Here is a 26,925-nt window from a genome sequence, read left to right on the forward strand (position 1 = left end):
GAGATGCAAGTTTTAATCTATATATTTAACAACATTGTCATCTCTCTCTCTCTCTCTGTGTGTGTGTGTGTGTGTGTGTGTGTGTGTGTGTGTGTGTGTGTGTGTGTGTGTGTCAGAGGAAAACTTTTAAGAGTCATCAGTCCTCTTCTTCCACCTCCCGGGCCCTGGGAAGTAGGCTCAGACCATTAGGCTTGATGGCAGTCGCCATTCTCTCTGAACTGGTGATCTCACTGGCCTCTCACCCCTGAGTTTTTAAAATATTTTAAATGTATTATTTGAATCCATTACCACTACTCCTTTCCAACTCTTCCCAGTGCCCCACACTCCAAACTTCACGTCCCTATTTTTGTCCCGGTTTGAATAACTCCTTGAGTCAGATCACTGCTGGCCACATATACATGCTATGAGGCCATCCACTGGGTCATGGGCAACCTACCAGTGAGCATGTCCTCAAAGGAGAGTAACTCTTGTCAGAGTAGACATCAGCTGCCTGTAGTTCCTCCACCAAGGGTGGAACCTTAGAGTTCCCTGCCCCATCATTGCTAGGATTTGTCCTGCCTCAATCATGCACATGTGGCCACCACTGTTGTAAGTGAATGTGAACAACAGTCAGGTGCAGAAGTCTGTATTTCCCACCTTTCTTCCTCATCCTCCGGCTCTCACATTCCTCTGTAGTGTGTCCCTGAGTTGTGGGTGGGACCTTTGATATGAGTGGCCCATCCACAGTGAGCACTGACAATTACTTTCCCTCAGCATTCTGACCAGTTAGGACTCTGTGTCAACCCACACCCATGCAAAAACTAGCTTCTCTGACCGAAGCTGTGAGGAGCAAGAACTTATGGGTATAAATAAAAGTATTTAGAAGGTAGTTTGACAGCAGAACCATTTAGCAAAACAACAACAGTAGATTCCCCCATCAAGGCCCGTGGTCTCAGTCATGGATTTATAATACTCGCTTGAAAATCTCGCCTTCTGAACAGACCTTCTATAACATCAGAAAGTGTTTGGTTACCCCAATGGCCTTCATGCCACTGATGCCTTTCCCCCATTCCATCAATGGTCCCCACAGTACCTTCTAGCATTGTGTAACGTTAGCCAGTGAAGAAGAGTTCTCTGGTCAGTTAAAGGTCAGCATCTCAAATGAATGGTATCTCCAGCACTAGGGTCCTTAACGTCTTCTACCCACTGAGGACAATGAAAGCAATTGGGCTATTCGTTAAGATTTTGCTGTTTCTACTTTTCGACTATCGTGAGAAATGTTACCATACAGTCACCTTTGTACAAGTTTCTGTGATCATTAGGTTTTATTCCTCCTGGTTTATAATTAGAAATAGGATTTCCGGGTCACTAGGCCATTATTCCATGCTTAATATCAACCAATGATTTCAAAGTCTCTTAGAACATTCACCTATATTGGTACTTTAAAAATACAGATATTTATTTCTATAATCACAGCTTTTTTTCCTCCTCAGAAGTCCTAGGTTTTTCTTTAATATTGCCTCTTTTCTTTGCTTGACTTACTTACTTATTTATCTATTTATTTATGCCATCACATCTGCCTTTGGTTGAGTTGATTTTCTTGAGTCGGGCATTTACCGACGACCCACTAGAACTCCATCACCCCATGTATTCCTCCCTTTGTCAGTGTTGTCAGGAGCCATACTCTGGAATTCGATATCTAAATGTCGGTACCAAATGTGTCTCCCTTCTTCAGAGCCCGGAACACTGGCGCAGGGAGGCAGGAAAGGGCAGGCAGGACAAAGACCAGAGGATGATGTGTCCATTGTGAGCTAGCGTTCCCGAGACTCAGATTTGACAGCTCAGTGATTGAGCAGGAGAGACAAGCAGGTTCACAAGCATGGATGGTTCTCTGCTCTGTGCTTCCCTCAATAAGGAATGCAAGCTGAGTATAAACATTTCAGGGCTCTCTGGGAGACCTAGAGGACCACAAGTGGTTTGAGCCCTTTCTCCTTGTCGAACTCAGGTGTTTTTTTTGTTTTTTGTTTTTTTTTTTTCCTTCCTGTATGTAACTTTCCTTCAGAATGAACGCAGCTTTGGTTGAACCTGTTTTCCTAAGAAGAGTGTTTACCCATGATCCATCAGAAAGCCATCTCCCCTAAAGCAGCCTCTTCTTCTGTCACTACATGGGAAGGGTCGTTCCTGGGTTGTTTGTTTGTTTGTTTGTTTGTTTGTTTGTTTGTTGGTCCTGTTTTATTTTACCTGTTGATCTCTTTCAGCGAGTCGCAGACCTGGAACATGAAAATGCACTCTTGAAGGATGAGAAAGAACACCTTAACAACCAAATCCTGCGCCAGTCAAAAGGTAAGCACTGAACCTGTCCGATGATGAAGAGGGGGAAGGGCTTCCTAAGGGAGAGCCCGGTGTGAGGACCCCGCTGTGGCACTTGTTTGAAGAGCCTATTGAGAGGGAAACTCATCCACGAATGTGAGTGTGTATCTGGAGACCTGGATTCGAAGCACTGCTCTGCACAGCTCTGTAAGCATATGTGCCAGCATCCATCTGTAAATGGGCAGGAAAGACAGACACAGAAGGACTATCGGGAGGCGTGGGCGAGATGCCCCGGTGACGCTCAGCACAGTAGCACCCATGTGCTGGTTTTCAATTGTCTCGCTCATCCTTTTCACTGTGTCTCCGGTCAGACGGTCACTGTAATGTCTGCCAAAAGACAGGCTCCTTGATCAGTCCCTGGATGAGCCTCTCTCGAGTGCCCCTCAACTTCCACACTGCTGCCCGCCCTGTGACTCACTTGGCTGAGAGGGAACAATGGAACACATAAATCTAGTTCTGGTCTTTTCGGTGGTAAACCAGGTCCTCTCCCACCCTTACGGTCCTCACCCATCTCACCAGGCAGCCAAACATTGTAATGCCACAGCCCCTACCTGCCTGAGACCTTGTGAAAATACATGCTGCTTTCAAAATGCCCTTTATAAAGAAAAAAAAAAAAAAACTCGCTTTCTGTTACTATGGATACAAGGTTGGCAAGAGAAAAAAGACCATCAGAATCTCTTAGGTTCCTTGCCCGTGCTTCTCTCTATATCACCTCTAGACTGATCTCCAAGGACCTGAAAGATAAGGGTTACAATGAGAGTTTAGAGTGGTGCGGCTGGAAATGCTGCCAGTGGTTCTTAATGCGGGCTGTCACCAGAGAGGCGGGCACGTGGGCTGGGTGGGCGCGCACATGTACATCGAGAGTTCCTCTCCCTGCCTTCCTGAGAGCAGGGTCACTCTTCTTCCTGTCTGAACCCTTGGTTCAGAATAACGAGCCCCTTCTCAGCTCCACAGTAGGTGAGGAGCATGAGAGATTCCCCCACAGCCTGTGGTGGGCAGCCTCTTAACAAGGGATTAGTCAGAATGCTCCTAGCAGGGCATGCGCATTTGAGGATCCCCTCAGATGCTGCAACCCTGCTTCCTATGCCTGCTTTCCAGCTGAATCTTCACAGAGCTCTGTGGAGGAAAACCTGCTGATTAAGAAGGAACTGGAGGAGGAACGGTCCCGGTACCAGAACCTCGTGAAGGAGTACTCCCAGCTGGAGCAGAGATATGAGAACCTTCGGGACGAGGTGACGATCCTAAAGGGAAGGGAGGCAGCTCTGCTGCCTGGTGGCAATGGCTTCCCTTTCTGCCCTTTTAGAGCTGGCTGCATAGCCCTTGCCCTCTGGCAATGCCATGCTCAGGAAACATGCATGTGTGCAAGGACCACTTGTTCTTTCGTTCCTCTGTGAACTCTGTGGTTAGGTGGTCACCTTCTGAGGATGCCCTTTCCAAAAGCTGAGGTCTTATTGAGATCTTAGGAGGTTAAAACTTATCTTCCTGCATGTGTCTATTGCCATCTGCTTCTTGTTCTAGACAATTCCACTGTTGAGACAATGGTGTTGTAGGCTCTGACCTCAGCTGCATTGGTCCGTGTGGAGAGAGACCCTTGGAACCCGATTGGGTCTCCTAATCTCTGACAAAATACAAGATATTTTTGTGACATCTCAGGATTTGACATTCCTCTTTACCCGTACGAGTAACTCCCTCCCAACATGCATATTCGACATCCGAGAGTTAGTTGCATAGAAACCAGGAAAGGAATCTGAGTGGGAACTGAAATAGAAATCTATAAATTCCACCAAGCTCGGTTTTCACTCTTAAAAGACAAACCAGCTGCCAAAAACATAAGCCAAAAGGTCTTTTTAAATGAATAGCACGGGAGGTAGGCTCTATTCCTAATTACTCTCGTTTTCATGAGCAGAACCGGGGTGGAAGGAGAGGCCGTGTGGGAAAGGGTTGCAGAAAGGGTTCCTTTCAAGAACGTGGAGAAGGGTGCACTGTGCAATCCGAGGGCACGGCTCGAGTAAAAGGCTGTTCTCTCCTCGCTTTCTGGGTGCTGTGGGTTATAAAACACCGGTAGAGTATTTGCCTGGCATTCATGGGAATAACTATTTATCCACTGTTCCAAGGAGCGCTACTGCCCACAGTTGTTGACGAGAGGCAGTGGCTGATGTCCGGGGCTCCTTGAGAAGTTACTTCACATTAATATGAACTGGTTACGAGTTGTCACGTTTTTTTTTTTTCCTCCTTCAGCAGCAAACTCCAGGCCACAGGAAGAACCCATCAAATCAAAGTAGCTTAGAATCTGACTCCAATTACCCCTCCATTTCCACCTCAGAAATCGGAGACACCGAGGATGCCCTACAGCAGGTGGAGGTAAGTCTGGGACAACTGTTTGCAGTTGTCCTGTTGAGGACACTTAATTGCCTGCATGGAACCACCCAAGAGAGATATGAGATATACTGCTCTGTTGGTGGTGCCTCAGAGGGCCCAGGGCACGGACGTTGAGAACAGGATCACTGGGTTGCAGCGAATTTACTGATATATGGCGTCACATCCGTGTGCATGCCGTTTCCATGTAGATATGGGCACGGTCATCCTCACGGCTCTGCGGCTCACAGGCAGTGAGACTGACCCTGAGTTGTGCTCATTACATGAGGTGGGACATCACCATGCTTCCGACATGCAAAAACAGACTGATGTGCACTCAGACGCATTGCCTACCGACAGGCAAGCACATGCTTGTCTACATACTTAGCCACATAGTAAAATCCAGACCCGGATCTGAAAGGATAGGAATGCACTGGGAGATCAATGTATCAAGATCTGTTGGAGCAGCGCGCTCCACGGCAGGGCAAGTATTGCTTGTTTCAAGTTACGATCGGGTACTCGTTGGCATCACGACAGTGACCGGAGGTCACAGTGATCCCCCATCAGGAAGCACTGTGTCCCAAGATTTAGTTTCCCTCTTGTAATGCCATTTTCCAGAAGTGAATTCCCTTTTACCTTCCAAAGAAAATGCCTGTGCCTGTTTTCAGTTGTTCCTTAGAGTATGCGATTGGTCACTTAAGTGGCTCTCACAGGAGGAATGTGAACGGCTGAGACACAGATGTTATTGAAGAGAATAAGCCAGCAGCACCAGCTTTCTGATGGGAAATACTAGTGGTTTGACACTGGCTTTGTGTTGGAGGCAAGGATTGGTACTGGGGAGGAGCAAGGAGACAGATGACTGATACAGGGGTGGGCAGCCAGGCATTGTTCCCAGGAGCATTTGTGCTGTGAAAACTACCTTCTGGATACCCCTCTCCGTTTGCAGGAGATTGGTATAGAGAAGGCAGCCATGGACATGACTGTCTTCTTGAAGCTGCAGAAGAGAGTGCGGGAACTTGAGCAGGAGAGGAAGAAGCTGCAGGTGCAGCTAGAAAAGGAACAACAGGACAGCAAGAAAGTGCAGGTGCGTAGCCGCTCTGTTGTGAGCCCATGGGGTCTCAGTGGTGTTGGGCTTCAGAGCTTCCTCTTGTGGGAACCAAATTGATCACTCTCTGTGAATGTCTCACCCCACTGCCTCTGAGCTGGGTGTGCTCCCTGAGTATCCCAGGGCAAAGGATTTCCACTGGGAAGCAGTAGGGAGTCTGGGAGCTCATGCCTGGAGGACTGGCATCAGGTGCAGAGAAAATAAAACAGCAGAAGTCAGAATCAGCAGAGAAAGTCTACCACCCTCTCGTGCCTGGAATCTAACACAAGCTCAGCCACCTGGCTGAGAGCCAGAGGAGACCCTTCTCACCTACGGCTGTGCCTTTGTGTCACCACAACTGATGACATCCCTATCCTCTTGCATCTTGAAAGGATACTGTGTGAAACTTTACATCTAAAAGTAATTTATTTGTCTCAAGGACTTTTGGGGAACCTAAGCTATAAACACAGAACTATGCCAGTATCAGGCTCGAAGCAAATACACAACGTGGGCGTGCAAAAGAGAAAACAGAGCCAGCAAGATGCCTCTCAGGATCATGAAGACCCTCGCTGTCAAGCCTGCTGGCCTGAGTTAGATCCAAGGGACACACATGATGGGAGGAGAGAACTGATGCCTGCAAGAAGCTGTCCTCTGGTTTTCACAGATACCATGGCATAGGCAAGCCATGACAGACACACATATGCCTGTGTGTGCGCACACACACACACACATACACACACACACAGACACACACACACAGTCGCTATGCATAGTTTCTTTTTTTAAGACCGGTAAAAATGCAGGAGACAAACTTAGCCATTGGGGAATTTAAATCAGGTTTGGGAGTAGGAAATGTAGCTCAGGTGTAAAATAAAAAAAGAAGGTTGTAGTGTGACTGGGAATGCCGTTGATTACAAACCTATCAGTACTGCCACAGCAGAGAGCTGTCAGAGATAAGAACCCCTTTTTCTCACCGTGAAGTTGTGAGGAGAACTTCTCGTGGGATTTAAGTCCAGCTCTGCGCCATACCACTAGCAAAATCTATTCTCATGCCTAAACTGAAAATTGTGGGATTTGACTCTCCTCGTCTTCCTCCCCCTCCCTCTCCCCCTCCCTCCCTCTCCTCCTCCCCCTCCCCCTCCATCCTTGACCCCCATCCTGGACCCAGACTCTTTTTTCATAACACCTTTCTTTCCTTTCCATTCTGACGTGGTATAATATGTATACAAGTACACTATTACTTCACACACACCAGAAAAGGGCAACAGGGGCACCTCTGAAAGAGCGAGTCAGTGCTCTTAACTGCTGAGCCCTCATTTTGTTTGGTTTTTAAGATTCATTTTTATTGGGCTGGAGAGGTGGCTCAGTAGTTAAGAGCACTGACTCTTCTTCCAGAGGTCCTGAGTTCAAATCCCAGCAACCACATGGTGGCTCACAACCATCTGTAATGGGATCTGATGCCCTCTTCTAGTGTGTCTGAAGACAGTGACAGTGTACTTATATACATAAAATAAATAAATCTTTAAAAAAAGATTCATTTTTACTTTCTCTGTATGGCCATTCTGACTGAATACACTCTGGGGTGGCTCGCCGTCAGAGTCTTGGCGGGGTGTCGTTTGTTCCGTTTTCGCCTTGTTTAATAAGCGTTAAGTGAAGAGGTAAATCTTGGCGGTGGTGTTAAGTCTCCAGGTGGATTAGTTAAGAGCAGACAGTGAAAGCAATGGGTAAATAAATAACTTCCGATTATAAGGAAAAGCTATCCCGACAGACAAACACAAGTCAAATACGAGAAAGATACTCTTGGAGTTTTATCTCCAAAGCCCTCTTATATGTTAAAATACCCTCTAGTGAACGCTAGTTGCCCTCGTGCCATCTAAGGTCAAGGGATTTTGAGTCAGCCATCATGAGTCATGGACGCTCTGTGTGGATGGCATTAGATACACCTGGCCTAGAAGTCTCTACATACTCTCCCGCACCCACAGACATGATTTCTACATTCTGCATTTCAGAAATGCCAAGTTGCTTTGGAAGCTTGGCTTCAGAACTTGGTTGGTCTGGATACCGGGTAAAAGGGGACATCTCAATATAATCACCAAGCAAGAACTACAGGCTCTGTCCTGTGGGTTGTGGCCCACAGGGATGGGGTAGGTAATAATGTGGACTCCTCTATCATCCCCTGAGGTTAAGCATGCAGAGATCAAGTTTCTGGGTCTTCCCTTGGTTCCAGAAGGAATCCTAAGCCACCTAGAGTGATGCAGCCCCAGGTCCCCGCCTTAGAGACCTTACACTAGGCTGACTGGAAGGCCTGGGAGTGTCCCATCCGCTTGGCCACTGTGAGAGTGGGGCCTCTGTGCCTGCTGTTCAGACTGCTCCTATATATCCTTTCCCCCTGACCTGGCAGTTACCTTGGCCGGCCCCTGTAGTGACCCCAGCAGACTTAGAACCATGATGGTACAGCCCTTCAAGTTTGAGTATGTAATCCTCTTACTCTGAGAGTCTGATGTAGTCAATATTTAGAGGGGCCATGTGCAGGCCACTTACCTAACGGCAGAAGTGCTGATTCGGGTCATTCACGTGCCTCTGGTGATGGAAGAAGGACAAGACAAACATTGGTACCGAGGCAGAGCTTTTCCCAGCTTGCATTGCGGGAAACAGGGCAGCAACCATCCGTGTCCTGCATCTGGAAGAGGCTGCAGGAGATGCTCACTCTAAACTCGAACACCCTGGTCCACCCACGGCAGTGACGGCTTCATCTGGACTTCAGGTTGCCGGGCCTTAGGCAATCTCGTTAAATTGCCCCATTAGGTCTTAGTTCTAAAGACGCATGCTCTTCAGGGATTCCTTCCCCTTAAACTCACTCCAAGCAACTAGGAAGTTGTTTGAATGCCCCCTTTCAACAGCCAATTCAACGCTAAGGTCTGCCCATGTAATCAGAGGTCCTTGGCTGACCTAAGTCCTGGTAGACTTGTTATTCCAGTCACTGGTGCCCAGAGCTGCCAGCTTTGGCATTCTGAGGTCTGGTGCATGTAAATGTATACCTACTATGAGCTGCTGAAGCTGCTTTGCATTACCTCATGGATCCTCACCACAAAAAACATTAGACATTAGAGGATGACATTAATATTCAGGTCGTATAACTCTTGGCAATGCTGAAACAAAATACTTCCAATCCAATTACTTATTAACAAGAATGTATTCTTCCAGTGGCCAGAAGTCAGAAGTGAAGGTTTTGATGTGACTGTCCCCTACAAGTAGTGGGGAAAACTTGTCTCTTGGCTTCTGGTGTTGTTGGCTTGCAGCTGACTCCGGTCTCACCTCCATGTTAACATGCCCATCTTGTCTGTGTGTGTTCTTTCCCCCTAAAGCATCAGGACTCAACTTCATTACAGCTCCTAAGACCCTATTCCCAAGGGAGGTCACACTCACAGGGAGAATCTAGGACTTACGGGTACTCAGGTTGTAGATTGAACCCATGGCATCGTGTTTGTGATACATCTTCAACCTGTCAGCACCTGTGAGGACCATGGGATAGCGTGGGGACGGGAGGGAAGGAGTTGTTTATGGGGGGATTCATGGCAGCCCAAGTACTGAGCTACTCCTTGGAAGAGGTGGGGTTATACCTGTGAGGTTGAGGTCGCCAACTTTTCATGCCAAAAAGTAGAAGGAGGAAGTTTGGCTGTCTCAGAAATGTCTGCAGAGCATGTGCCCTGTGGGTCTGTGCTCACTTTTGTGTCCTTCTATGCAGGTAGAACAACAAAACAATGGCCTAGATGTGGACCAGGATGCAGATATAGCCTACAATAGTCTGAAGGTAAGCCGTCTGTCCTCTAGGAGAAGACAGACAACGTAGGTGGGCTTCAGGAAACCAGGTCCTATGCTTCGAGCCTGCTCTAGGTAGAGCGATTAGCAAGTGGCTCCATTTCTATACCCTCACCTCCTCACCTTTGAAATGAAAAACCACACGCTTTCCTACTAGAAACCTCTCCAGTTAAAATAAAAAGTGGCCACAGGAATAGAATCACATTGAAATAATATCCATTTGTAAGGCAGGGGGTTTACTGACATGGCAGGAGAGGACAAAGCACAACAATGAAGACTTCAGGCCACCAGGGGGCAGGAAGGGCTATCAGGCAAACCCTCCCCTCCCACAGACTTCATAGTGGGGCCCTTTCAATAGTCCGAAGGTCACTAATAGAACAACTGTTACTCATTTACTAATGACCATTGCACAGAAAAACATTGAGTCATCTCTGTTGCTCCTCCCTCCCAACTATTTTTTCCACTATGGTAAAATATATATAGCATACAATTTACCAGATTTGCTATTTTAAGTGTTCATGAAGGTCAGTATTGGAGGATACATCCATAGCGTGCGAGCAGCACAGCACCGTTCGCCCTGTAATTCATCTTACAAAGCCTCCACTGAAGCCTCTGCTCCTCCCTTCCACGGCCCCACACAGACACCATCCTACTTCTGTCTCTCTGCACTGCCTAGATGCCTCCTGCCGTGGACTCAAGGCATTTATCTTCTGGTGACAGCGTACACATTTAACTTAATGCATTCAGCATTCGTTCATGCTGTATGCGCTGCCGTCCCGGCTCAGGCACTTAACTCGCTATGGTCCCTCAGCTGGCTGGACTCTGCCTTGCCTTCCTCACTCGGAGCAGACAGACTCCGCCCATCCTGTCATCATGGGATGCTGACAAGCATATCACTGGATTAAAAGTTTTTTTAGAAAGTTAGGGGTTGGGGATTTAGCTCAGCGGTAGAGCGCTTGCCTAGCGAGCGCAAGGCCCTGGGTTCGGTCCCCAGCTCCGGAAAAAAAAAAAAAAAAAAGAAAGTCACAAAGCATACGGCCACACGAAGCCTTAGGAAGCCCTATTAGTGGCGTGTTGCTTACAACTTTCAACTTGAGGATGGGCATAGCTTTGCTGTCCCACTACATATGTACATTCATACATACATACACACACACACATATGCATACATACACACACATATGCACACACATACACACACATACACACATATACATACACACATACACACACATACACACATACACATATGCACACACATACACACACATACACTCACACGCACACTCATATACTCACACGCACACACATACACACATATACATACACACACATACACACATACACACATATACTCACACATACACACATACACATACACACATACACATACACACACATACACATATACATACACAGACACCTATACACATACATACATATACACACATACACATACACACACACTTATACTCACACACATACACACACACACGCATACATACACATACATACACATACACACACATACACACACATACACATATACATACACAGACACCTATACACATACATACATATACACACATACACATACACACACACTTATACTCACACACATACACACACACACGCATACATACACATACATACACATACACACATACACACACATACACACACATACACACATACATACACATATGCACACACATACACACACATACACTCACACGCACACACATACACACATATACATACACACACATACACACATACACACATATACTCACACACATACACACATACACATACACACATATACACACACATATATACACATATACATACACAGACACCTATACACATATGTACATATACACACATACACATACACACACACTTATACTCACACACATACACACACGCATACACACACATACACATACACATATACATATACACACACATACACATACACACACATACACACACACATACACACACACATACACACACACACACACAGGGCTATCAGCCCAGCATTTCCACAAAGAAGAATCCCATGGCTAAATGTGCTCAGAGCACACGTTGCATCCTGGGCAAATGCTGCAGACCCGTTGCATCAGAAACATTTCTCTGAGAACTTGGGGTCATGAGTTCAGTTTCTAGCTCTTACCTGACCACTCATGCCATCAGAGAACCTGAGTCATGTGTGTCTTCATTAAAGAAGGAAAGTTGCTCTTGTGGTAGACAAAGTGAAGAGATGGGGTAGCCAAGGTGTTCCTCTTGGCTGTCTTGCAGAGACAAGAGCTCGAGTCAGAGAACAAGAAGCTGAAGAATGATCTGAATGAGCTGCGGAAGGCTGTAGCCGACCAAGCCATGCAGGATAACTCCACTCATAGCTCCCCCGACAGCTACAGCCTCCTACTGAACCAGCTCAAGCTGGCCAACGAGGAGCTGGAGGTCCGCAAAGAGGAGGTGCTGATCCTCAGGACCCAGATCATGAATGCTGACCAGCGCAGACTGTCCGGCAAGAACATGGTAATGAAGTGGCAGCCACGGTTGGGCTTGGTGGAATGACATTGAGGCATTAGGCCTGTGGGTTTGTGTGCCTTTACTCATGGAGGTCTTACACCTGAAGAGCAGGACCGCTGTCTTTGGGGTCTCTGAAAGCAGCATAAGGGTTTAGCGCCCCTTCTTCATGACCTTTTTCAAGAGGGGAAGCTAGAAATGTCTAGAATCTACTGAATTTAAGAAAATGGTCAAGGGGGCTAGAGAGGTGGCTCAGCAGGTAAGGGCACTTCACCGGTCTTGCAGAGGACCTGAGTTTAGCTCCTTGGCAGCTCACAACTGTCTATAAATCCATCCCCATGTGGATCTGATGCCATCTTCTGGCCTCCAGAGGCACTGCACCTGAATGTACAGACATGCATGCATGCTTTGATTTAAAAAACAAAAAGCAAAAAATTTTTGAAAGAAAATGTTCAAAAGAAACAAGACATAGATCGATAAACTCAGGGCTGTTTCTTCATGCCCTGTCTCTTCATTTTGTTCCGGGGAGATTTCTCTAAGCCTTTACAGGAAGGGTCTCCTTCCTATTTGTTTCTGACGGTCTGACCTTCTAGGACAGCTTATACAGTGAGAGGGAGGGATTCAAGTTTTCCTGGGTCATCCAATGGGTTCTACTAGGCGAGGCCACTCTACACATGGGCCCTGAGTGGGGCTTGGGAGATAAAGCACTTCAGTAATAAGGTTTCAATCGTGGCCTCTGATGCTTGTTCCTCCCAGGGGCCCTCTCAGCTCCCACCCCAACCCCCAGTGCTTGCACTCATAGCCAAGCCTTGCTAAGACTGTGTGTCCTCCCACCCAAGACGGCCTTTTGAAGCCATGCTCCTGCCTTTATTTAACAGGAACTATCTATTTCTCTAGGTCTGCCTCTTTTCCCTAAAAGCCCATTGATATACTTCCTTATTAGAAAGCTATTTCCTAGAAGTTGTACAACTAGAGTTTTGTTTGTTTTTGTTTTTTAATTTGGGGTCCTCTAGGAGCCGAACATCAATGCCAGAACAAGTTGGCCCAACAGCGAGAAGCACGTGGACCAGGAAGATGCCATTGAGGCCTATCACGGGGTCTGCCAGACAAACAGGTAGGGCCCACCTCCGAGCTGTGCCTGGAAGGTCATTGGAGGGCTGGGGACAGGAGGGTTCACTGTCCAGCCTAGCATGTTACGACCTGTTCCTCAGGAACTGGCCATCCGCCCAGCACTGGGGAATTAATTGTTAGAAAGAATCCTGCCAGAGGCAAGCATCGGTTAAAGTTGCTGGGAGCAATTAACCCTTCAGAAGGCCCCGGAAGGCGATGGCTGAGTCTGAAGGCTCAAGTGCTTAGGACTTTCAGATCTTCTGCTGCAGATGGGGATGGGGAAACTGAGGCCCAGAAGGATTGAGCAGTTTCGAGCACATGGCTGGCCTATAGCTGAACCAAGGTAGAATCCAGGAAGGCTGGCTTCCAGACTGCGCAGCTCCCCTCCCTCCCCGACCCCGTTCATGGGAAACCGGGGGGGGGGGGTGAGGATGCAACCAGCCCCCAAGTCTCCCTAAAGAAGGAAGTGTGGGAATGAAGGTGACCCCCTGGGCTAAAGCCCCAGTCGTCTTAAATTAATCTCGGGTGGGAGATAAGCAAAGAGATGAATAGAGAAAACCTCACAGGTGGTGTTAAATTAGAAAGCGAGCCAGCAGCTGAGCGCTGGGCTTTTCCCCACCCCGCCCCCAGATCCTCAGGGCCGAGACTGCTCCCAGCCCTCCTTCTGTTCTTTCCTTCAGCCGTCAGGAGACGAGCCCTCCATCTAGGTCTTTCCAGGGGCTGCTTAACGCTCCAGATTTTGTCTTCTTACCACAACAACAATGGAGGTGATAAGGCAAAAATAGCCTTTACTCTATCTTAAGATAATCCCATGCTCGGAAAGCTCAGCAAACAGTAGCGAATAGCTGAGAAGCTGAGGTTTTTGAGAAAGTTTTGCGATTACCGCAAGTCCAAACGCTAAGTGTGGAAGCAGCTGGACTGACTGTCAGGGAAGGGTAGTAGGGCTGTGATTCTGGGAGCCCAGACAGGTACCCCCTTACGAGAAGGGCTCTGTGAAGGTAAGTTTGCTGTGCCTGTTCCTGTGGTGGGCCTGTAACGGAGAGGTTGGCAGACGTACAAATCGTGTCTTGCATGTTTGGTCAAGCGGGGGTCTCTTTAGGATTTTGATGAAATTGATACCTAGAAAATGTTACATATCCTAAGGTCGGGCTAGACTTCTACGATTTCTGGTGCGCTAATCCCAGGGGCAGTTCCTCCACAGCCCCTGTAGTCCCTCAGGTTCGTACCCCTTCCCCTTGCTGAGCGCCCTGACCTGCCCAGATCTGCAGTGAGCTTCTACCTGTTCTGCCTGAGCCTGCAGGCAAGCGGTGGGAGGGCTGCTCCCTCCTACCTCTGCAAGCTCATGCTGCCATCTTGGGAGCCAGAGGGCAGCCAGCCTCGTTCTGACCGCTCTACTTATGGGAGAGTTTAGGAAGAGTGACAGCTGCGGAAGCCAAGCTTAGGGCCTGAAGTCAGTCAGCCTCTCCCCACTGGCTCTGAGAGGATGATGGGATGTGGACCGGCTGAAGAGCTGCTGCCTCCCCTAAGCAGACCCTCCAGGTCACAGAGCTGGGTTAGGGTTAGGACTTGGACACCGAGTTGGCTGCAGCTCAGCTTAGGTCGAGCTTCAAGCAGTACTCCTCTGACCCACGAACACCTCCATCAGAGCCAAGGCTGTAGAACTCCTCCACAGAGTGTAGAGAGAATGTTCTTGGCTCTATCCTTGGGACCTGGGAAACAGCAGGAGACCCCAGCACAGTAAAGTTTTACTCTTGCCTTTGGCTAGAGCAGGTCCATTGGAGCCGCTGGTTCTCAGAAAGATAAGAACAAGTGGGGTTTTCTTTGCACGCGCCTGCTCAGTGCATAGCCTAGCTTCTGAGGGTAGCTCCCTCCATGTGTCCTCTTTCCCCCTCTATGTCTGTGCCCCTGGTCTACTTCTTAGGGCCCCAGCAAAGATCCTAGGCTGCTGAGGAAACATGCAGTATGGGCTAACTAAATCAGTACCCACAGAGCACTCAGGGATCTTCGTACACTCAAGGAACTGACCAGACCCAAGATGGCTGGACATAGGAAAGGGTATAGATGCCTGGTGCTTTTTTCCAAGGTTTGCAGAGGAAAAGTGTGTCCCCTCTGATAACATTTCTGTTGCACGACTTCTACAATTAGTTGAAAATACTTCTGAGGCCATCCAGTTCACCGTGTTAGCCTAACACATAGAGAATCAGGCCAGGGAAGGCAGATGAGCATCCCCGGCAGGGCTCCTGGCTCCACTGTGAGTGACAGGGCCTTGCTGTGTATTTCTCCGTGTTTAGTGGACTTATGCAGAGAGAGAGGGGCTTCATGAACATTTATTGATTTCCTGAAGCCAAGCTGTTTGCGGTTCCCCCTCACACCAGCAGATGTCGCCACGCTCCCAGTCACACTCCTAAGGACAGGGGTGATGGGGAACTTTGGGTCTCTTTCACCTAGGAGCAGAGGTCTCTACTGAGTCAGTTCAGCAGTTTTTAATTTACTCATGGCCCTGTTTTCATGTTTTCAAATGTGGAGTGTCAGAGCTGTGTGTTTATCATGTTTTACCTGTGTCTGTGGTACCCTGCATGTGACAGAATTCAGAATTCTATTTCCCTGTGAAACCCACTTGTAAGGACTGATGCTCTCTTCCAAGAGGTATGTCTAAGCATCGCCCATGTGACACTCTGAGAACTACAGGTGTGAGGCAGTATTCTCAGAGACCTAGCAGTCCCTCCCAGGAGCTAACATTCAACCAGCAAGGCTAGGGAGGCTTCAAAAGAAGACGGGGAGACACCTGGATGTTCAGACAGGTACCAGCCCTTCTCCACTTGCAACAGAGGAGATGGCTGGAGTACAGCATGCTGGGAAACTTCCAAGAAGTCCTGCAGCACAGGGGCCTCCTTTGGGGTAAAGCATTGCTACAAAGGACTCTGTGTCGATGCAAGCCTTAACATCTGAAAACAAGAAGAGCACATATCAGCCCCTGATCAACACGGCCCTAGGTCCTTAGGGATTTTCTGGGACATACAGGTTACCCAGGACACCTAAATGGTTGACACAGGGAGAGAAAGCAATATCTGGTTATCTTAGTTACTTTTCTATCGCTATGATAAGACACCATGACCAAAGCTATTAATAAGAAAAAAAAGTTTATTTGAGACTTACAGTTTAACAGAGTTAGAGTCCATGGCCATCATGGTAGGGGAACATAGTAGCATGGGGCTGGAACAATAGCTGAGAGCCTACATCTTGATCTAGAAGCACAAGGCAGAGAGAGAGAGAGATCTGAGAATGGAATTCCTTTGAAACCTCAAAGCCCATTCTCAGTTACACCCCCTCCAGCAAAGCCACACCCCCTCCAGCAAAGCCACACCCCTTCAGCAAAGCCACACCCCCTCATAGTCCTTCCATAATAGTTCCACCAACTTGGAACCAAGTATTCAAACATATAAGCTTATGAGGACCGTTCTCATTCAAACCACCACACTGGTAAAGCTCCAGGCATTTACCAGGCAGAAGGCTTGGATAGGGGTGTTCATTAAAATAATTGGCAATAGTCTTCCTTACTGCCCCACCACATAGCCAGGAGTTTCTAGCACTTGAGGAGTTGGCCTTAGACTAGGAACAGAGCCATAGAAAGGTCCCAGAAGTTCATTAACTAACTCCCGTCCCCTGGGCTTTCAGAGTGGTGGTTGATGAACCTCCACTTAAGCTAGCTCAAGAATCAGACTATGTAAGCACCACAGGTCTGGAGACCTTCTGCTAGAGCATAGCTCTGAAAGGATCTGAAATGGATATTTTCAGCCCCTGAACCTTATCCAAAACATGGCAGGACAAGATAGTAAGTAGCTGGTTTGATCAGGGCTGTTTGGTTTGCCATCTTGAGTTCTGGGACAGGTTGAGTGACCTTTCTACTAGGCAGTGTGGGCCAACTCCTGTTCATGACTCATGCCCTCCACCAACTATCCCTCTGACCTTTAAGGATGCCTCTGTGCTCAGGACTTTGCAGGGGGAGTCAGAAGAGCATTGAGCACATGACCTCCAAAAGCCACTTTGGCTGATATCAGGCAGAATGCACGACCAACAGAGGATACCAGGGACCTGCTTTCACAGGTTGACTGGACAGGGAAGTGGTGTGTGACCTACACCAAGGGAGGACATCATTCAGTTCCCAGCCTGTAAGATCGTTGTAGTTCACTTTGAATACACACACACACACACACACGAATCTGTAAGGAGAGTTGGAGTTAAGGTTGATAAATAATGACATGCTCTTAATGGTGGAAAGAAAACAGAGAACCATGTATGGAAAGGGAAACAAATGTGCCGTCTCCTTCCTCACCCTGGTGGAGGCCAGCATTCCCAGTTGCCTCATACTGTTCAATGGTGCCCCATCCCTATAGGGCCTGCTCAGCCCCTGTTGCTTTAGATGATGGATGGACGGACGGACAGACAGACGGGCAGATGGAGAAACATATAGATAAATGATGGATGGATGGACAGACAGATGGATAGACAGACATAAACATAGCTAAATGATAGACAGACATCTAGTGTCTTCTCCTCTAACCCTGTTTATACTTATCCCTTTCCTTCAACTCCTTCAGATAAAAGGAAGCATGGTGGGTGTGAGATGGCCCAGCCTGTGCTGTGGCTGCTTTGTTTGTAGAATTGCCAGAACAAGTACAGCTTTCTGCCGTCTCTGGCAGCATGTGCCTGATCTGAAGCTATTGGTGGATCCCTAAGACCGCATTGAACCCCTTTCCCAGGCACTACCTGAAACCTGGGGAACTCAGAGAGAGGGTACTGTCTGCTAGCACCCAGAGTTTGGGAGGCAGAGAGAAGCATGAGAAACAGCCCACATCCTGTCCCCTTTTCTTGACTCCAAGGCTTGCCTGTGAGCTTTCCAGTCTCTCCGAATGCCTCTTCTCCTCTCCACTGGACACCTCTTTTTCTCTGTACTTTATTTCTAGCCAGACTGAGGATTGGGGATATTTGAATGAAGATGGAGAACTCGGCTTGGCTTACCAAGGCCTAAAGCAAGTCGCCAGGTCAAATATGCTCCCATCTTGTATGTGCTTCGTCTCTGTGCCTGCTCATGTCTGTCTTCCTTGTTTTGGCCTGAGCAACTGTGAGAGTATGGGGCACAGTTCACACGGGCTTCTGAGCAGCAGTCCCTAGAGGTGTCCGTTCATCATTTTGTGTCTGGGCTGTATAGACACCAACAGAAGCTGCTTGCCTGGGTCAAAATGGTGGTGCTAGGTGGCCCAGTTGAACCTTAGAGATTGCATGGCACAACTCTTTGTTCTACCGGTGGGGAAAGAGGGGGAGGGTTCCTGTAGCTTTTTCTATTGAGGAAAAGCTGCCAAGGGAACTAGCGTGTGGGGCTCCAGGACCTGTGCTGCTGACATGTGACATACCAACCAACCTTCTAACTCTTCAGGAATGGCCAAAGTCCTTGACCTAGTTTGCACGCTGACTGTGCTACGGATGCAAGGCTCCTCAGTACATGATATCAGCACATAGCCAGCCCCTGGAGCTGATAACAGCCGAGTGCTGCAGGCAGGTGGTGCTGTCTGACTCTCCTCGTGAGTGCAGCTTGGCAGGTTTAAGTCACTGTCTAAGTAGACAATCGAACCTTTGACATCGGCAACAAAATGGACCCCAGTTTAACCAGGACCCCAGTCTAACCAGAGACATACGCAGAACGAAGGCAGCATGGAGGTCGATCGTACCCACTTTGCCAGCATGTGGCTCTCAGAGAGCAGGGGCAGAACTGTCCATCCGTTCGAAACAAGAAGTGGGGCGCTTATCATCAGGGCTCTTTTCTCAGAGAGATGGATGAGTGCAAGCCCTGGATCCCGCAGTGACTGAGCGGTGCCCACACCTCAGCTATGCTTGCCCCGTCACGTGGCTCTCTCCCTGCAGCTGGTGACATGGCAGTGAGGGGAACAGTACATCTCCTAGGGCTGCAGCCCTCGCTGGGCTCCAATGTGGCCCCACAACCTGAGCAGGGGACATCTGGGTCGGGTCAGAGCAGGCCCTGCTGTACAGGGTCACCATAAGGAAGAGGATTGCCGTGGGTAATGCTTTACGTCTGGAGAAAGCACAGAAGTATTAGCTGCTGCCTGCTGTCTGTACAATGGTGGTTGATTATTCCATGAGGTCAGAGTCCTTGTTGGCCAAGTTTGTTTGTTAGATTGGGAACATTTCTAGAGTACTCTTCATATGTGTCATAAAGATACGGCACAAAGAAAAATCGAGTTGAACGCATTAGAAAATAACACAGATCAATGCCTCAAGAAATCTTCCAAATGCCCGGATGGGAACCGTATTCCTCATGCAGAGTTCTGGGCTGATTCCACTTGAGAGCAAGGCAGTTGCTAACAGGGGGACGCAGTAGGTCAGAGAGTGGTCCTGGGATAGCTCCCTGGAACCACCGTTCCACGTCCTCTCTCCTGTTGACTTCTGTCTTAACACTGACGCGTCTTAGTCTGTCATAGCCAATGTCGAATGCTGTCTGAATACCGTATGCTGTCTAAAACACCGCTACCGAATTCTCTCCCACCACTCTGCTTGTTTCCTGTAGTGAGAGACCAGATTCTCTGTCAGTTTCTCTTGCCAGTTGCATGTCTTTGCTAAGAAGCCCTCCATGCCCTGCTGTGAAACTGCTTGGCTGCCTAAACCCGTGGCTGCTTTGGTCACCAAAGTAGACTCCCCGCCCTTGCTCCCTCTTCTCTGTAGAAGTTACCATCTCCCAGGTAGAACAGGCATGGTGGCTGTCCACTCCTTGCCATCTGGACACCAGGACATGTCCCCGGTCACTGCCCTGAGCAGAAGTTTTACCGTGCCCAGGTAAAAACGGGGACAGCTGTGTCCTTCAGAACCCCGTCGGCCATGTCCCTTTTCGCTGAAGGTGGCCACACTACATCAGAGAGCTAGGTCAGGTTTTCAAGTCCCAGATGACCTGGTGCACCTGGCCACGTGAGACGCGAGGGTCAGATCCCGAGGCAAAGCTGCTCCTGGCCTGTGCTAAAGCAGGCAGAGGCTCTCTGAGCCCCCCCTCAGCCTCTCCAAACTTCCTCTGATCTTCGTATCTTATGGCGCTAGTTGATCTTAAGCAGTTTCCCCAAACAGTCCTAGCTGTTTAGTAGGCAAGAGGGAAAACTGATAGGAAAAAAAATTACACGTGAGGTAAAGTAGGATATTAAAGGTAGAGAGGAAAGGCAAACTATTAGCTCTAAAAAAAAAAAAAAAAAAAAAGAACAAGAGTGGAATCTACTAAAGGAAAAATAAACCAATATAATTAGCTCTGTTTATCAGTATTCTTGTCTCTACAAGGAAATTCTTACAGACCGTGGGGCAGATGTCAATGCCGCTATTTTAGGACGCTATGAGACATTTGTTTATGGTAGTTGGCATGGACACGGAGACATTCTTAATCTCAAATCAGCAGTCTACACCCATAGAACCAAAAAATGATGGGGGGACAGAGAGGCCTAAGCACCTTCGGCCTTGGTTTCTGGTCATCTGAGAGGATCATCCGCCGTCGCTCTGCTTGCCTGTCGAGATCTCCTCGCTGCGTCATGCTTGTTGGGACCATAAGATTGCTCCTGCTATGTGCTTGGCCGTTCCTGCTGTGTTTGTCTGCAGCCCCTCACCACGGGAGTCCACCCCAGCCACAGGGTGACCTGGCTTGCTTCTCTGGGTACAGGTTGCTGGAGGCCCAGCTGCAGGCCCAGAACCTGAAGCATGAGGAGGAGGTGGAGCATCTCAAGGCCCAGGTGGAGGCCATGAAGGAGGAGATGGACAAACAGCAGCAGACCTTCTGCCAGACTCTGCTGCTCTCCCCAGAGGCCCAGGTAGAATTTGGTGTCCAGCAGGAGATATCCCGGCTGACCAATGAGAACCTGGTAAGTGGCCACACCTCATGGATTGTAGCTCCTTGGGTCATTTCTAAATGGACGTAGAATCGGGGGGCTGTCAGATGGGCAAGGCTCATGTTCTTAGCCCTATAGTAAGGACAGGGACAGAGAAATAGTTTGTTGGTGGGTGACAATTGAAATAGCGTAGGGCTTGTGTATTAAAATGACAGTGCCCACGTACAGGTCAGAGAGTCTAGCACATCCCAGTGGGGACAGCATACCTATGCTCTACACGGAGATAGGAGATCCGATTACCTTAGGGTTTTACTGCTGTGGAGAGAAACCAAGACCAAGGCAACTCTTACGAAGGAAAACATTTAACTGGGGCTGACTTGCAGTTTCAGAAGTCCAGTCTGTGGTCACCATGAGGCTCTCAGCTACCACTCCAGCACCTGCCTGGGTGCGCCATGCTCTCTGCCATGATGATAGTGGACTAAACCTCTGAAACAGTAAGCCAGCCCCAGTTAAAGGTTTTCTTCAGTAAGAGTTGCTGTGGTCATGGTGTCTCTTCACCTCTCTAGGACAGTGGCCTTATCTATCCTACAGGAATCTTGGCTAAAGTTTTTCAAGAAACTGAAGTCCTTTGTACCTACTGGGTTCTTGCAGTGTCCCTGATCTGTTACATACGCACATGCACACACACAGACTTCTCTCCTTCCCGCCCTTCTCCCTCCTTCCCTCCTCCCTCCTTCCCTCTATCACTCCTTTTCTCTCTCCCCGTCCGCAGTTCTCTGGGCTGTCACTCCTGTCCTTTAACTCACTAGGCGAGTGCTTAGACGCCTCTCACTCTGAGAAGGGTCTTTCACAATCTGTATTAATAATTAATTAATTATTTTTCTGTGTTTGCTTATTTATCCATCTATGAGGAATTCCACTACACCCATGTGGAAGTTAGAGGAAAACTTGCAGGGGTCACTTCTCCCCCACACACACAGGTTCTGCAGACTGAACTCAAGTCATCAGGTTTGGCAGCAATGCCAGCGCCCACTGAGCCATCTTGCCAGCCTCCTCCCCCTTTTAAATAAAGATGAAGTCCCTCAAAACACCTATAGTCAGAATTACATGGGAAGACCATAGCTCGGGTGCTGATCTTGTAACGGGCTCTCTTTGGCAGGCCTGCCTTAAAGACTTCTTCCATCCTCTGACCCCTCCACAGACACAGGCACCCCCATGCACATAGGGACATGCCCCACACAGCACACACAGACATGTAAAATTAAAAGTCCTCTAAAACGATGTCACCCAAAGCAAAGGTTCTATCTCAGCTGTGGGGCACTCACTCAGCACACACAGTGCCCTGGGTTCTATACCTATCTGTAACACACACAGGGCAAGACTCCGCACCAGAGCTCTTTCAGAGGACTCAGGATGGCCTGCCTCTCCCTTCTCTCCATCACTGTAGTTACCTAGGCTTGGCTCTACTGGTGGAGAAGCAGGGTTCTTTTCCTCGCTCCCTTCCCTACCACAAGAACCCAGCTGGATGAGGGGCAATGATGACAGTGAAGTGCTTCCGGGGCCAGCTCGCCATTCTCGGTCCCAGTGGACTGACTTGCCTCCAGTGACAACAGTTGCTAGGGGCTGGGGACACAGCCCCTGTCCTGCTTGGCTTCTGATCCCCCAGACGCCTCTGTTTGGCTTGCTGACTCTTCAGTTCTGTGGCTACATTCCCACACCTCCAACCAGAGTGGTGCCAGCTACTCCCCTGGATACCTAGGGCTGGGCGTCCCCTGAGGAGGCTTGGCTTAGGGAGTACCAGGATTCCACAAGGTGCCCCAGTGGGAGGAACTCTCCCTGGGAGTTCACTCTGTTATTGCTGGCACAATGAACTCTGACTCACCGCCTAGGCTCTGAGCAGGTACTGAGCCTGTGTGAGGTGGCCCTTCTGCTCCTACCTGAGCAGGTTCCTCAGCCTCCCTGGGCCCCTCTGGTCCCGGCAAGAATTTTTTTTTTTTAAACCTTTCCTTCAGGGTGAGGCCAACATCCTGTTCTCACACAACAACTTTCTTCTCTCAGGACTTTAAGGAGTTGGTGGAAAAGCTGGAGAAGAATGAGAAGAAGCTGAAAAAGCAGCTGAAGATTTACATGAAGAAGGTCCAGGACTTAGAAGGTAGTGTGCCTGGGTGTGCATGAGGCAGAGGTGACCTTGCCAGCCTGTGGGACTCAGCGGCCTGCCCTTTGGCCCACTGTCCACTCCACGAGTTTCCTGCTGGCTGTGCCTGCACCTGCCATGTCATTAGCTTCTGGGAGCCCACATCTCCTCAGCAGGTAGGGCCTAGAGAAGAGACCCTGCTTGAGCAGGTTGTGAGCCAGGCTGGAGGAGAGAGCCACACAGGTACATAGTGGCACCTGCCTTCGAAGGGTGTAGAGTCAGAGCGAGGCCATCTGGTATGAAAGAAAACTGTGACACAAAGAGCCGGGCCCTCACCCGTGGGCTGTCACAATTAAGCTTCCGATTTGGATTCTAGGTGGTGGGACAGATGGAAGTCTAAATCGCCTTCCTTAAGCCCTGGGGAATGTCCTCTCCTGTGATTGGCATGACCCCACCCTGCTTATAGCCCTCAGGCACCACATGTCTCAGATAACCCTCTTCATCCTCTACCCTCAGCTCAAGAGCCACCACACTAGCCTTGGAACCATGCCCTGTGCTGCCCTGAGGCCACAGATCACAGACTGTAATGTCCGCTTCTATAGTGTCAGGGACTGCCCTGCCCACGCCAGGCAGCTTCGGACCGTTTCTTGATTGCTGGTCTTGCTGCACTTGGCCCCTGGGCACCCTCCATCTATGGGAATTTTATCTTCTGGTCCTCGGGTGGTCGTTGCCCAAGTCTCTTCATTCCAGCCTATTCATTCCGCTCAGTCCAGAAGACGATCCTCCCCGTCCCCGCTGCCTCACTGTCTGCTTCCTTACTCCCCTGTGACCAGTCCTCACCCTCTGCTCCCAGGTGACTCAGTGGCTCCCCAGGACCCGCCTCTGCTCCAACTACTGTCTTTCCTCTCGCCTCCCCCTGGCCAGCAGAGTGAAGTCCCAGCTCTTACCTGATGCTCCTCTGTGCGTGCACACCCCCAGAGCGTCCCTCCAGCCTGTTACAAATGGGGATCACATACCCTGCTCTTTCCCCATGTATCTAGGGCAGTGGTTCTCAACCTTCCTAATGCTGTGCTATTTCACTGCTACTTTGTAACCGTAATTTTGCTACCATTATGGGTCACAATGTAAATATCTGATTTGCAACCCCAGAGAAGTCACAACCCACAGGTTGAGAACCACTGATCTAGCGAGCCTGGGTTGATGGACCAGCCCTATTCTTGCCTACATTTTTCCCCTTCTTGCTTGTGTCTCAGTGTTCAGCCTCTACCCGCACCTACGGTGCACACTCCTGGCCAAGCTGCATGGTCGAGGGTTTCTTATGTAAATACACAAATGCATCTTCTCAGCTGGACTGGTGGGGGTGAGACTGGGGCCTTGATGTATGACTTGTGCTGATGACAGAACCCTTATACTATTGGTACCCAGGCATACAAATGAATACTTGGAGTCTACTACGTCCTCTAGGCTGAGGGAAAGGTCTGAATGAAGTGCGACAAGTTCTTGATACCCCTAAGGTGATTCCGGATAAGTGTGCTTATGTGGGCTGCACTTAGCATGCTCCCCAGCCTCATGCTACATGTGGATTCCACGTTTCTTCTCCACTGCCATCACCTGCCCCCCTGGCCAGCCCACAGCTGTACCATCAGTGTCGTGATGGCCCGTGCTGTGCTATACTCATGGAACTGAGGGGAACAGTCCTGGAGGCTTTCCTCCCAGACTCAGGAACCCTTCCTCACGGCTTGGTAGAAGAAAAGCTCTTGCCAGCAGGGCAGACTGACCGTGGCTGCCACCACTTCTCAATAATTTCTCTGGTCCAGAACCTACCTGTTTTCCTCCCAGCGATCCTCCCCGCTCCTGTACACAGAGGATCCCAGCCCAGATGCTGATGCCCTCAAGCCATAGCTAGAAAGGTTCAGGCCACAGGAACAACAGATACACAGAGTGTGAGCGTGATGTCCAAGCTGGGAGACCCCCTTCTGCAGGCCTCAGCTGCACATTCTCACTGTGTTTCTGTCCCGTCTCTCCCACTCAGCTGCCCAGGCATTGGCACAGAGTGACAGGAGGCACCATGAACTCACAAGACAGGTCACGGTCCAACGAAAAGAGAAGGACTTCCAAGGCATGCTGGAGTACCACAAAGAGGACGAGGCACTCCTTATCCGGAACCTGGTGACAGGTCAGAAGCTACAGCGGGGTGTCACCTGCAGCTCTTTCCTCTCTGTTTCTATTACAGCCAACCCTTCCATCCTCCCAGTGGATCTTATAGACCCCTCCTCTACCTCATACCCACCATCTCCAGCTGTTCATATCTCCCTGCTGCTTTTCCAAAACCAGCTTTGCAGCAGCTCCGGGGAGGGGGGGGTAGGGTGGGGAGGAGTCTGTTCTACCAGCGGCCATGTGGCTCCTGCTCGCCACATGCATCTCTGCAGTGGCAGCTGCAATTCTTCTCTCCCTGGGGAAGTTCAGGTGGGCAACAGTGCTTTGGCAATAGCAGCACGGGCTTGTCAGCCACTGCGCCAAAGGCCATTCCCTCCCTGATTGTTTAATTCTCCTACTATCTGTGTCAGTAGGCACTGTACCAATCCAGACTCCATGCTGGAGGGTACTGAGATCATTCAGGGAACTGCGTCCCCAAGTCACGTAGGGGATAAAGAGTGGGTCAAGGATTCGAACGTCTTGTAGTTAAAAGTTTGTTAGTGCCGTGCGATCCAGCACGCATGAGTGTGGTCTCTGGACTCTCGCGGCCTCTCTGTAAGCTTGCCCCCTTTCCTCCTTAGCCGTATGGTTGAGGCCATGTGTCCCTGTGTGTGACACCATGCCATGAGTGAAGAAGTTCAGTATGTGGCCCAGCAGCCTTAGCTGCTCCAGGAAAGGCTGACTCCTTACAGCTTGGTCCTCAAGACTAGAACTCCTGCTGCTACCCACTTCCCAGCCCCCCATAGCTTTGGAAAGGGAAGCATTCTCCCTGTTAGAGGGGAGCCTCCTGCCCATGGGGGTCACTCCTCATGGACGCCCAGGTAGGAGCTCCGAGTCCTATTTGCAGGTTGTTGAGGCTTGCGTGAAGATGGTTCTCTGGCAGTCGCAGATGCCACCTTCAGGGGTGGCATACCGTTCTCGTGGAGCCTGTGTCCTCACTAACCCAGGTCTCCTCCCTTTCTTATCTCAGCCTCGTCAGCCATCCAGAAACCTCCTTTATGCTCCATCCTATAGAGCCAGGAGGGAAAACCTTAGAGGAGGGAGTCCTGTTGGGCAAAAGGACGGTTATTTGGTGTCTAACCCCATGCTACTGGCTCTCTATGATGCTGTAGTGTCCCCATCTGTCAAACAGGGCGGTGGGACCTGACCCTGCCTTCCCAGCGAGTGAACTAGAGCCAGAGAGTGCACTGCAGGGCTTTCTCACCTAAGGAGCCCAAGGGAAAGACCCCCCCCCCCAGGCGTTAAAACCCCTGCTTAGTATGGGCCTAGGCCAAGAGCTCAGGAGGAATAGAGCATGATTTCTACCTGGCATGGTTCCCCATTTGGTTGTTTGATTTGGGTGTTTTGAGTAACTTGCTGATGACTATTATGCTCTGTATGTGACCTATAGCGAGCAAACCCCCTCACTCTGTGGTGACTACGGAACAGAAAGTGTACAATAGCAGAGTTAAGTATAGATGCTGAGAAATTAA

At 49.3% G+C, this 26,925-nt stretch overlaps 1 protein-coding gene across 17 annotated transcripts in view; it reads left to right on the forward strand.

The window, feature by feature from the left end:
• Positions 1 to 26,925, forward strand: part of Myo5b (myosin Vb) — a 300,202-nt gene that overhangs the window by 255,046 nt on the left and 18,231 nt on the right. For 7 of the 17 annotated variants that reach the window (NM_017083.2, XM_008772085.4, XM_063277104.1 and 4 more), the window contains 11 exons: positions 2,238 to 2,322; positions 3,448 to 3,581; positions 4,588 to 4,710; positions 5,651 to 5,788; positions 9,534 to 9,599; positions 11,912 to 12,151; positions 13,156 to 13,256; positions 18,217 to 18,294; positions 20,958 to 21,156; positions 23,182 to 23,275; positions 25,290 to 25,433. In NM_017083.2, the coding sequence (NP_058779.2) occupies positions 2,238 to 2,322; positions 3,448 to 3,581; positions 4,588 to 4,710; positions 5,651 to 5,788; positions 9,534 to 9,599; positions 11,912 to 12,151; positions 13,156 to 13,256; positions 18,217 to 18,294; positions 20,958 to 21,156; positions 23,182 to 23,275; positions 25,290 to 25,433 (1,402 nt within the window). The remainder of the gene's footprint in view (positions 1 to 2,237; positions 2,323 to 3,447; positions 3,582 to 4,587; positions 4,711 to 5,650; positions 5,789 to 9,533; positions 9,600 to 11,911; positions 12,152 to 13,155; positions 13,257 to 18,216; positions 18,295 to 20,957; positions 21,157 to 23,181; positions 23,276 to 25,289; positions 25,434 to 26,925) is intronic. The other 10 variants (XM_063277100.1, XM_017600855.3, XM_063277099.1 and 7 more) reach the window with 9 other exon arrangements.

Source organism: Rattus norvegicus, chromosome 18 (assembly GCF_036323735.1).
Source record: "Rattus norvegicus strain BN/NHsdMcwi chromosome 18, GRCr8, whole genome shotgun sequence".
In the NCBI taxonomy this organism is placed as follows: Eukaryota; Metazoa; Chordata; class Mammalia; order Rodentia; family Muridae; genus Rattus; species Rattus norvegicus.